Raw genomic sequence first — 12,947 nt, 5'->3', positions numbered from 1 at the left:
CATCTCCCTTCAGAATCTGAATAATTTCTTTCATTTGATCATACATTTCTTCAATTTCTTCGTCATCTGCAGAGCTAGTTGGCATATAAATTTGTACTACTGTAGTATGTGTGGGCTTTGTATCTATCTTTGCCACAATAATGCGTTCACTATGCTGTTTGTAGTAGCTTACCCGCATTCCTATTTATTATTAAAGCTACTCCTGCATTACCCCTATTTGATTTTGTGTTTATAACCATGTAGTCACCTGACCAGAAGTCTTGTTCCTCCTGCCACCGAACTTCACTAATTCCCACTATATCTAACTTTAACCTATCCATTTCCCTTTTTAAATTTTCTAACCTACCTGCCCGATTAAGGGATATGACATTCCACGCTCCGATCCGTAGAACGCCAGTTTTCTTTCTCCTGATAACAATATCCTCTTGAGTAGTCCCCGCCCGGAGATCCGAATGGGGGAATATTTTACCTCTGGAATATTTTACCCAAGAGGATGCCATCATCATTTAACCATACAGTAAAGCTGCATGCCCTCAGGAAAGATTACGGGCGTAGTTTCCCCTTGCTTTCAGCCGTTCATAGTACCAGCACAGCAAGGCCGTTTTGGTTAGTGTTACAAGGCCAGATCAGTCAATCATCCAGACTGTTGCCCCTGCAACTACTGAAAAGGCTGCTGCCCCTCTTCAGGAACCACACGTTTGTCTGGCCTGTCAACAGATACCCCTCCGTTGTGGTTGCACCTATGGTACGGCTATCTGTATCGCTGAGGCACGCAAGCATCCCCACCAACAGCAAGGTCCATGGTTCATGGGGGGAGGCATCTCCTGTAGACACAGTAAATGAGATATAAACTGAAACTTGTTAAAATGGTAGAAGACATTGTAGAGGCATCATAATCTGTATTCATAAATGAATGTAGACGAAATCCAATATTTCTAAGGTTACTTGTAGTTCAAGGCAGTCCTCTTGTGAAAGAAGTTGCCTCCAATAAAAAACAGCAGCACAGATGTAGATGGGATGGGATCCAGCTTTCCAACATGCAGCAAAAGAAGAAACACACACAAAAACCAGTTACCAGCTGATAATTCATGGAACTTCCTGACAGATTAAAATTGTGTGCTGGAGCGGGACTCTAACTGGGAACCTTAATCAGTAACAATTTGATCAATATTCAATCAATCTCCTGCTATCCACATTGGGATAAAAAGTAATCAATTTTTATCTTCTGCCAAAACGAGTAAACAAATACTCAAGAAAGCCATTTTTCCTTTGCTCTATTTGCAAGTGGAACAGGAAAGGAAATGGCTAGTAGTGGAACAGGGTACCCTCCACCACATGCAATACAATGGCTTGCGGAAATGTATACAAAAGGTAGACGTAAAGAAAGAGTATTCTAAGTATTACAGACTTGCAAACATTGGTTGCATTTCTTCTGAAGTCGATAATTCATACACACCAATTAAAACAATACTAAGAGCTTAGTATGCTACCAACCATGCCTTTAACTAAGGATGTTTTGCCTTTTAATAAAACAGGTACAGTACTCAATATCACCTTTTGACGTATCTTCTTCTGAAGAGGTACCTCATACTGCCGAGATGCAAATTTCTGTGCCACGGTTAAAAGATCACCTGGAAAAACAAAGACACCACTTGTTCTGAAAATTAAATGTAATTACCTTCAACAAATGCAACATGAACCTACAGCAGTAAATGAGACAGTTATCCAAGCAGATCTTCCCACATGTGCTGCGCAACTGCCTCACTTCCGTGTAAGATCACTTATTTCACATACATAAAATTAACCCTTGACTTACATGCATCCTATTCATCATTAACATCTCACCTCCTATTCACTATATAGAGCAATTTAAAAAAAAGTCACATGTCACCTCAGCATACAACAAGGATCAGCAATACATAGAGACCAAGGGTCACAAATGCCACAAAAGGACACTATGGTCATCAGAGGGCACTCTTATACCAATATGGGTGGACTGCACAGCAAGGAGTTCATGGACATTAATGCCATGCAAGCACTAGGAATAAAGTGGCTAGCTGCACATACCACAAACTGGCTGAGATGCATTTTATTTACGGTGCGGCCAGTTGTGATAGATGAGAAGCCGTGCAATTGTGTCGTGCAAAATATCCCGATAGAAATTTGCCATCCCACACATTTTTCAACACCCTGCATTGCCAACTGTGCTATACCAGCTCATTTCATGTGCACAAGCCTGACGCTGGTCACCAACAAACAACAGCTGAAATGGAAGCGTTCTTGCATGGGTGCAGTGTACTCCATCAACAAGCACATACAGTGTGTCCCACTGCAATGATATGCCCCAGCCCTCCGTCTGGAGCAGTGTACATAATGAAGAACTGTATCCGTTTCATTTCCACCATGTCCAGGCATTGCAACCAGAGGACTACAACAAGCACAAGGGAATTGCGCAGTGGTTTCTGCAAGAATCCATTGTAGGCCAAAGCTTCACAGTAAGAGTCCTCTTCACCGATGAGGCTGTATTCTCACTCAAGGCTGCGATGAAGGTTCACAACTGGCATACCTGGATGGATGTGGACCCTCATGCTACATGTACACATGCCTCACAAACACAAATTTACCCTCAACATGTGGGCTGGCATCATTAGAGACTGTTTAACTGGGCCGTACAGTCTCCCAGACTGACTTGATGGTTGCATGTATCTCTTATTCCTGCAAGAGGTTCTGTCGGACACGATGAATGATGTTCCTATGCTCGTTCATCATGCCATTTGAAGTCAGCACGAGAGAACCCCTGCACATTACAGCAGACAAATGAGGGCACATTTGCAGGCAACCATTCCTGGCCACCGAATTGGTCACAGTGTGGCAGTTGCATGGCCACAACAATCCCTTGATCTGTCCCCAATTCATTTTTTCCTGTGGGTGTATCTGAAGGGCCTTGTGTATGAAAAACCTGTTACATCAATGGAGGACCTAGGGGTTTGGATTGTTGAGGCAGCAGGATGTCTGAGATACACCAGGTACCTCTGAGAGGGTACGCCATTCAATGCAGCATCGATGTAAGGCGCGTCTTGACGCACCTGGAAAAGACTATGCGAATCTCCTGACGTGGGCGTCCATTTGTTGCAGGTGACTGAATAATGCAATGCCATTTAATAGCCCCAGCTGGCCTATGCGACCCCTGGTTCCTATGTAATTACTGATCCTTGTTGCATGCAGAATATGCCGTGTCAGCTCGTAAACATTTTTTTGAATCACCCTGCATATGATATAATTTTAAATATGTATGTACAGTACTCTAAAATAAATGAGTTTTCAAACATGCTAGTCGACCAACATGGCAACCATTTTTTTTAAAGTTTTTTTTTTTTTTTTTTTTTTTTTTTTTTTTTTTTGTGAAGTTGGGGATAAAATTGGATGACAGTATGAGAGTGTTATAATTCTTGACATGATATCAGACTTCTGAGGATGAAAGACTTCCTTCAGGAAATGTCTTAGCAGAAATCCTAAAATGATGTAAATGTTTTAAGGCAGTTTCATTTCATGACAACATACAGCAAATGAAAATCTATGTTAACCCCTGAACAGTTGAGACCCATGGTGGGGCGGGGAGGGGGGGGGGCGGGAATTGTGTGATGTCAAGTTGCAACTCACTCATAAAATGTTACTAGCTAATTTAAATGTCCAGTTTCATTGTCAGAATTTAAACACACATTTAATTGGAAAAATACCTATCTAGAGATACAGATGAACGCATCCCCAAAATATTAATGCCCTAAGGATGCTAGACCGTAATTACTGAAGGGAAATACTTCAGGGAGTTCAAGTGGGAATATTTAGGAATTTATGGCTCTGCTCTGAGGTGTAGCATACCGTGAAGGTTCAGAGTACAAAACTGGCAGCAGGTGTTTATCAGCATATACCACATCCACTCTATTACCAGCATACATCATAATGCTGCCATAACGTGAGTCCAAACTGAACACGCAGACAAGGCTACCACAAATTCACTGCATCCGACTGCGGAATTAATAAATAGATAAATGTACCCAGATATGAAACTTGCCTATAGAATGTAAGTCTAATATGGGTGCTCCCACTGTTGTTGTTGTTGTTGTTGTTGTTGTCTTCAGTCCTGAGACTGGTTTGATGCAGCTCTCCATGCTACTCTATCCTGTGCAAGCTTCTTGATCTCCCAGTACCTACTTTGCAACCTACATCCTTCTGAATCTGCTTAGTGTATTCATCTCTTGGTTCCCTCTATGATTTTTACCCTCCCTTGATGCCTCCTGCCACCCAACTTCACTAATTCCCATTATATCTAACTTTAACCTATCCATTTCCCTTTTTAAATTTTCTAACCTACCTTCCCGATTAAGGGATCTGACATTCCACACTCCGATCCATAGAACGCCAGTTTTCTTTCTCCTGATAACGACGTCCTCCTGAGTAGTCCCCGCCCGGAGATCCAAATGGGGGAATATTTTACCTCCGGAATACTTTACCAAAGAGGATGCCATCATCATTTAATCATACAGTAAAGATGCATGTCCTCGGGAAAAATTACGGCTGTAGTTTCCCCTTGCTTTCAGCCGTTCGCAGTACCAGCACGGCAAGGTCGTTTTGGTTAATGTTGCAAGGCCAGATCAGTCAATCATCCAGACTGTTGCCCCTGCAGCTATTGAAAAGGCTGCTTCCCCTCTTCAGGAACCACATGTTTGTCTGGCCTCTCAACAGATACCCCTCCGTTGTGATTGCACCTACGGTACGGCCATCTGTATCGCTGAGGCACGCAAGCCTCCCCCCAACGGCAAGGTCCATTGTTCATGCGGGGGAGGGGGGGGGGGGAGGCCTCACACTAAGCAACAGAATAGGTGACAAGCAAAACAGAGACTTGCTTTACTAGGCACGATTCTTTTGCTTTCCTCTGGCCTATGAAAAACTATTTAGCCAGTTATAGGGAGATCCATTGTGTAACAGACACATCGAACAAATCTTAAAATGAAAAACATCAAAAACGCAACACATTACAGTGTCTAATATCATGTAGGAAAACCAATGGCATTCAAAGCTGCTTCCATTAATCTTTGAATCAGTAAATACAGGTCCTATATCGTTTTCAAGTGTACCTTATACCATTCTTTTTGCAACATAGTGTTGAGTTCAGGTAACAATGATAGAGATAGATAGTTATCACGTATACTTCTCTACAAGATGGACCACAAAGGCTCAATAACACTGAGATCTGGTGACTGGTGGACAGGGGAGGTGTGACAATTCAGCCTTGTGCTCACCCAAGTCCTTAACAATGCAAACTGCATGGGCAGGAGCCCTGTTATCTTGGAACACAGCATTACTGTTGGGGAGCAAACATTGTATCACGGGATAGACCCATTCAGACAAAACAGTCGCATAATCCTTGGCAGTAATGCAACCTTGCAGAATGACCATGGGAACTATAGAATACTACTATATGGCTGCCCAAATCATCACCAAACCTGTGCTATTTTTCACTTTTAGGGCATAAATTTTTCCAATGTGTAATAAGACCCACAGTCCACTCATCAAATTTCACAAGCATTAAATAAATAAATAAAACAACACCAGATGGAATTTTCTGTGACCTACCTAAGGCAGATGACTGTGTGAATCACAATACTCTCCTAGATAAACCGAGGTTTTAATGAATTGATTGATTGGCCAACCAATGGATAATGTCATGTTTAACCAAAAGAATGCAGAATGTTGTACTCGGTAACTCTCCATTGTAATCATGTTATATTATTTTGCCTGGAAACAATTCAAATAAGGAGTTTGCTAAGACTCAATCTTAAGTCCATTATTGTTCCTCATAAGTAAACGAGCTGCCATCTAATATACAAGCACCATCAGTTCTTTTTGTGGATACACTACTACCGTAACCACCCCAAGCACACAACCAGCTACCAAAGAAATGGTACTCAATGTTCTTAAAAGTATCATTGGTTTTCTGCAAGTGGTCTCTCACTCAATTTTAAAAAGATACCATATATTCAGTTGCATATGTCTAGAGGTATTAAAACAATGATAAGAGCAACACGTGGTGAGGAAATAATGAACAGGGTGCATATGCTTCGAAATTTGTGTCCCCCTATTGATGAGAATTTAAACTAGAAAAATGCATTATACAACTCCTGAAACAACCACTTAGAATCATTGCAAATCTTGGGGAAAGCCAAATCAGTAAGTTGACACATTTTGCATAATTTCATTCAATAATGTCATATGGAATAATTTCCTGGGGTAACTCATCTTTAAGAAAGAAAGTGTTCATTGCTCAAAGATGTCCTGTAAGAATATGTGATGTTCACTCATATCTGTTACAGTAGTGGGGGCATTTAGACTACTGGTTCAAAGTACATTTATTCCCTCATTAAGTCTGTTGTAAATAATACACTGCAGTTCAAAATAAACATTTATATATGTGATTACAATACCAGGAGAAAAATTACATTTAGTACTTCATATTTAAGGTAGTCTAAAGCACAAAAAGGGGTGCATAACACTGCAACAAAAATATTTTTTCATTTGCCCAGTGATGTAAAATTTCTGACAGACAGCAAAGTAAAATTTGAAAAGAAACTGAAAGAAGTTTCTCCTTAACAACTCCTGTTCCGCAGAAAATCTTACTTTATGTATAACATGTGTATATTAGAAAATTGGTCAGCATATAGCCAAGTTTACGGACTAATTTGTTATGTGAATGTAAAATGACTCTGTGTCATTACACTTCACTGAGCAAATGATCAACAGAAAGTGAAGACAATTAAGACTCATCTGACGAAACTAATTTCTTCCGTTGCTCTACACACCAGGTTTTATGGCTTTGGCACTGTATTTTCCTGTTATGGGCATTTACATCACTGATGTGTGGGTTTGGAATTCCGGCTTGCCATACATTTCCTGGGTTATGGAGCTCCCTTCACGATGTTTTGGCGATGACAGAGTTAATGAGTGTAACATTCAGTTCTGCAAGTGACTTTTACAGCTGTCATCTTAATTTTTGTCACAATCCTCTTCAATAACTGTCTGTCACGATAACTCAACACAAACCTTTGTCTGCACTGGGACTTAGCAGATGATGTTTTCCTCCCCTCCCCTCTCCCCGTACACAAGATAAATTTTCAATATGGAGTCTCCTGAAACATCACACACTTCAACTGCCTGGTTTACGGAAGCACTAGACATATGAGCACCAGCAATTTACCCATGTTCAGAGTCACTTAGCTCCAACATAATGCACTCACAACTACCCAGGACACAATTCTGACCACAACTATCATTTGAAACATACTGAGGATAGATTCAGGTGCTATTCGTGGTCAAATGCAACAGCACAACCTGCAGGCTTGGCTAGCATCTGCATATGTGTTCAAGCATGCATTTCTGAAGGTGTTTCTATATTTTGTCCAGCCTCAGCACATACAACATTTGGCTACCACTACTTTTTAATTATATAAATGATAAACAGCCTGTTTTCTTTTAGGTCCATTAACTTGAAGATTTATAAAAAAAAGGCTGCTAAAGTTGGGAAGAAAAAACAATTGGGAGTACACTGTACCAGAATGAGTACTGAACTTTGATTAATGAGGACAGATTTTATACATAAAAAAAACATTTTTAAATTAAATTGAAATAGAATTTTCAGAGTTAGTACAGTAATGGATGGCAACAACACAGTGCAAACTAACCATACACCAAGGTGTGGGCATTAGGGTGCAAAGAATTCTTGTTTTCTCATTAACTACAATACTGCTCATCACCAAAGGAATTATTTTCCCACGACTAACATTAATAATGAATAAAAAAAAAAAAAAGGAGTGCGGGAAAGGCTACAACAAACAGCATAGTGAACGCATTATTGTTGCCAAGATAGACGCGAATCCCACACCTACTACAGTAGTACAAGTTTATATGCCAACTAGCTCTGCAGATGATGAAGAAATTGATGAAATGTATGATGAAATAAAAGAAATTATTCAGGCAGTGAAGAGAGACGAAAATTTAATAGTCATGGGTGACTGGAATTCGAGAGTAGGAAAAGGGAGAGAAGGAAACATAGTAGGTGAATATGGGTTGGGGGTAAGAAATGAAAAAGGAAGCCACCTGGTAGAATTTTGCACAAAGCACAACTTAATCATAGCTAACGCTTGGTTCAAGAATCATAAAAGAACGTTGTATACATGGAAGAATCCTGGAGATACTAAAAGGTATCAGATAGATTATATAATGGTAAGACACAGATTTAGGAACCAGGTTTTAAATTGCAAGACATTTCCAGGGGCAGATGTGGACTCTGACCACAATCTATTGGTTATGAACTGTAGATTAAAACTGAAGAAACTGCAAAAAGGTGGGAATTTAAGGAGATGGGACTTCGATAAACTGACTAAACCAGAGGTTGTACAGAGTTTCAGAGACAGCATAAGGGAACAATTGACAGGAATGAGGGAAAGAAATACAGTAGAAGAAGAATGAGTAGATTTGAGGGATGAAGTAGTGAAGGCAGCAGAGCATCAAGTAGGTAAAAAGACAAGGGCTAGTAGAAACCCTTGGGTAACAGAAGAAATATTGAATTTAATTGATGAAAGGAGAAAATATAAAAATGCAGTAAATGAAGCAGACAAAAAGGAATACAGACGCCCAAAAATGAGATCGACAGGAAGTGCAAAATGGCTAAGCAGGCATGGCTAGAGGACAAATGTAAGGATGTAGAGGCTTATCTCACTAGGGGTAAGATAGATACTGCCTACAGGAAAATTAAAGAGACCTTTGGTGCAAAGAGAACCACTTGTATGAATATCAAGAGCTCAGATGGAATCCCAGTTCTAAGCAAAGAGGGGAAAGCAGAAAGGTGGAAGGAGTATATAGAGGGTCAATACAAGGGCCATGTACTTGAGGACAATGTTATGGAAATGGAAGAGGATGTAGACGAAATGGGAAATACGAAACTGCATGAAGAGTCTGACAGAGCACTGAAAGACCTGAGTCAAAACAAGGCCCCGGGAGCAGACAACATTCCATTAGAACTACTGACGGCCTTGGGAGAGCCAGTCCTCACAAAACTCTACCATCTGGTGAGCAAGATGTACGAGACAGGCGAAATACCCTCAGACTTCAAGAAGAATATAATAATTCCAATCCCAAAGAAAGCAGGTGTTGACAGATGTGAAAATTACCGAACTATCAGTTTAATAAGCCACAGCTGCAAAATACTAATGTGAATTATTTACAAACAAATGGAAAAACTGGTAGAAGCCGACCTCGGGGAAGATCAATTTGGATTCTGTAGAAATGTTGGAACACGTGAGGCAATACTGACCTTACGACATGTCTTAGAAGAAAGACTAAGGAAAGGCAAATATAAAGGTGGCAGGGATAAAATACAGGGAGCGAAAGGCTATTTACAATTTGTACAGAAACCAGATGACAGTTGTAAGAGTCGAGGGGCATGAAAGGGAAGCAGTGGTTGGGAAGGGAGTGAGACAGGGTTGTAGCCTCTCCCGTATGTTATTCAATCTGTACATTGAGCAAGCAGCAAAAGAAAAATTTGGAGTAGGTACCAAAATCCAGGTAGAAGAAATAAAAACTCTGATGTTCGCCGATGACATTGTAATTCTGTCAGAGACAGCAAAGGACTTGGAAGAGCAGTTGAACGGAATGGAGTGTGCATTGAAAGGAGGATATAAGATGAACATCAACAAAAGTAAAACGAGGATAATGGAATGTAGTCGAATTAAGTCGGGTGATGCTGAGGGAATTAGAGTAAAAAATGACACACTTAAAGTAGTAAAGGATTTTTGCTATTTGGGGAGCAAAATAACTTATGATGGTTGAAGTAGAGAGGATATAAAACGTAGGCTGGCAATGACAAGGAAAGCGTTTCTGAAGAAGAAAAATTTGTTAACATCGAGTATAGATTTAAGTGTCAGGAAGTCATTTCTGAAAGTATTTGTATGGAGTGTAGCCATGTATGGAAGTGAAACATGGACGATAAATTGTTTGGACAAGAAGAGAATAGAAGCTTCCGAAATGTGGTGCTACAGAAGAATGTTGAAGATTAGGTGGGTTGATCACATAACTAATGAGGAGGTATTTAATAGGATTGGGGAGAAGAGAAGTTTGTGGCACAACTTGACTAGAAGAAGGGATCGGTTGGTAGGACATGTCCAGAGGCATCAAGGGATCACAAATTTAGCATTGGAGGGCAGCATGGAGGGTAAAAATCGTAGAGGGAGACCAAGAGATGGATACACTAAGCAGATTCAGAAGGATGTAGGTTGCAAAGTAGGTACTGGGAGATGAAGGAGCTTGCACAGGATAGATTAGCATGGGGAGCTGCTTCTAACCAGTCTCAGGACTAAAGACCACAACAACAAACAACATTTTTGAGAAAGTCATCGATGTATATCAGGTTTGGTCTCTCTTGTTTGTACCCTGTCTGTCGGGTAGCTATGGATGGAACTAGTCATTAACTACATCTTTATTTGTAAAGATTCTAGATTATTTAGAATAATATTATGAAAAGGAAAGTTGTTACTCATAATATTGTTACATTCCGTGCTGGATTTTGCAACACTTGATTATTTAGCATAATGTTAATATGTTTTATATATATTTTTTATAATTACTGTCGTGTTTAAGTATATTCTGTTGGATATTTCAAATACATACAGTGTGACATAAAATTCTGACCTATGCATTATCACAATGCACTTTATATACAAAAATGATTAAAAAGGACCAGTAAAGAATTCAATACAATGCAATGTGTAACCACTCTCATCATATTAGATACCTTTTAAGGCAGCAGACAGTAGCAGATAAAAATTTGGTACACAGATCACATACAGTTCCCTGTCACATCACGCTGATCAAAATTAGTAGTGCTATGGGTAGTCTAACAGTATGATGTAAACAATTTGTCAGGAGTTGTTCAACACTCAAACTGTGAATTAATAGGCAAAAATTTCCAGTGCCTGACAACTATAACCAGATGAACTGTGGAATGGACACACAACAACCTTCAGCATTAACACTATAAAGTAAAAGGATCAAAATACAGTATGTTCTATGTTCTCAAGTTCATGCATAAAGGATCCAAAATGACATGTTGATCACGAGTATCACGAAGTGTCAACTTGTAGCATCCATAACAAAAAATTCATGGTTAATTTGCTGTGTAATTAACTGGTGAATTACAATAACAGCCTGCCCTGGAATAAGACTTTTTGCCCCTGGTAAAAATGCACAATAAGGAACAGTATAAAGTTGTAGTGTATGGTGGTAGCAAATGTGTATTATATTTAATAGAATGCAGAAAATGATAAATTTGTGACACAGAAGACACAAATATTGGAACCACAGTCTGTAATTCAAATTAGGCCTACAAGCGACCATTAAAATCTATCAGTAATTCCAATTGTTTTAAAATTGTTACCGTGCATTCCCAATCAACCACTGACCAATTTTATGATATTAGTTTCTTCAGAAGAATACTTACCTTTCTAGGTAAAACATATTCAAGATCGTACTACACATTATCACAATACAAAAAATTTAAATGATTTCTTTCAGAATGTCAAGTGCAGGAGTGAAGCCTTCGTTTATATTCAGCAACGAAATTACCAAAATTACCGTCAAACAGCTTAACCAAAATATTAAATAACCTAATACGGGGAACATCTCCTCAATGACAAAATAAATTGGAAGATACCGCACATTATCGGCAATAACTAAAGATTAAATTGGAACATAATTAATCTAGGGAAATTGGAAATGTCGAGAGGAAATTTTGAATATCAGTAACAAGCATCTCCTTAACATCTTTACTTCAATTTTTGCAATATTACTTACAAACTAGGGCGTACAAGATGTTTGGAGAATAATGCGCTCATAATTTGTGCTCGGCTACATATACACAGTTATCATCGTCGCTTTTCTTGCAACGCATTTGATCAAACGATCAAGGCAACTCCTACTAAATGCTGTATCAGTGATCTGTGTCTATAACGATACTACTGGCAAGGCATACTTCGCTCAGAAACTGACAAATCACGAAGACGCCAAGACCTATGTCAATACTTACCACGTTAGTCTACGGACGCTATAACACAAACTTACAAACAACCGTACGGCAATGTATTTCGACACGTACTTTTGTGTTTCTTATTGAGGAACTATGTGCCTTTATGTGTTCCAGCTTCTTTTAGGCCACTTCATTGCTTAAACTAAGCACAATACCAACACAAAGTCACACCCACGCTCCTTTGTTATCCTATTATCCTTCCACATCTCTGATTCAGTGTCTCAAGTCCAAACTTCATGGCAGCCAACGCAACAGACCATATATAAAGGCAAGCCATAGGGCACAAGGAAATATCCGAAACAACGGTTAACGTACAGCATAAACAGAACTATTAATCGACGTCAGTTACTTGGCGTATTCATATTATGTAACGTGGTCAAAAATCTTACTTGCTCTATACAGAACAAAAGTCTCGGAATTAATCGTAAACGAAAATGAAAAAATAACGATAAACTGCCTACTGTTAGCCCTCATATAATAAAATCCAGATGTCTTTGGCGAACTGATTATAGAAATCTTACCGGTATGTGTAAGACAATATCATCAACAATAGTCTGTAAGTTACGAACGTTCTGTTCATCCCTACGGCCAGTTTAGTACATTTTGTAATTACGAACGAAGCAGTTGGTAATTCATGACAGGCATCGCGAAATTTATTAACAAAGCAAAGAAGAAAACAATTAAATACACATTTTACAATATACTTGTAACAAAATAAATATTTCTTGATATAGGTACTTTCCTGTGTATCTGTGATTACATTCCCCTGATCGGCAGAAACGTGGTAAAAAGCGTTTCTCATTTTGTCTCTAGT

At 39.3% G+C, this 12,947-nt stretch overlaps 1 protein-coding gene across 4 annotated transcripts in view; it reads right to left on the bottom strand.

The window, feature by feature from the left end:
- The window catches only part of LOC126334816 (lysophosphatidylserine lipase ABHD12), a 96,194-nt gene extending 83,816 nt beyond the window's left edge, over positions 1-12,378 (bottom strand). The window contains exons 1-2 of one of the 4 annotated variants that reach the window (XM_049997457.1): positions 12,134-12,378; positions 1,555-1,631 (exon numbers count right to left, since the gene is read on the bottom strand). In XM_049997457.1, coding sequence (XP_049853414.1) covers positions 1,555-1,589 — 35 coding nt within the window. In that variant the 5' untranslated portion in view covers positions 1,590-1,631; positions 12,134-12,378. The other 3 variants (XM_049997458.1, XM_049997459.1, XM_049997456.1) reach the window with 3 other exon arrangements.
- Between the last annotated feature and the right edge of the window lie 569 nt (positions 12,379-12,947).

This window comes from Schistocerca gregaria, chromosome 2 (assembly GCF_023897955.1).
Source record: "Schistocerca gregaria isolate iqSchGreg1 chromosome 2, iqSchGreg1.2, whole genome shotgun sequence".
In the NCBI taxonomy this organism is placed as follows: domain Eukaryota; kingdom Metazoa; phylum Arthropoda; class Insecta; order Orthoptera; family Acrididae; genus Schistocerca; species Schistocerca gregaria.
Note: the sequence above shows the minus strand (reverse complement) of the source record. Positions and strands in the feature narration are given on the sequence as shown.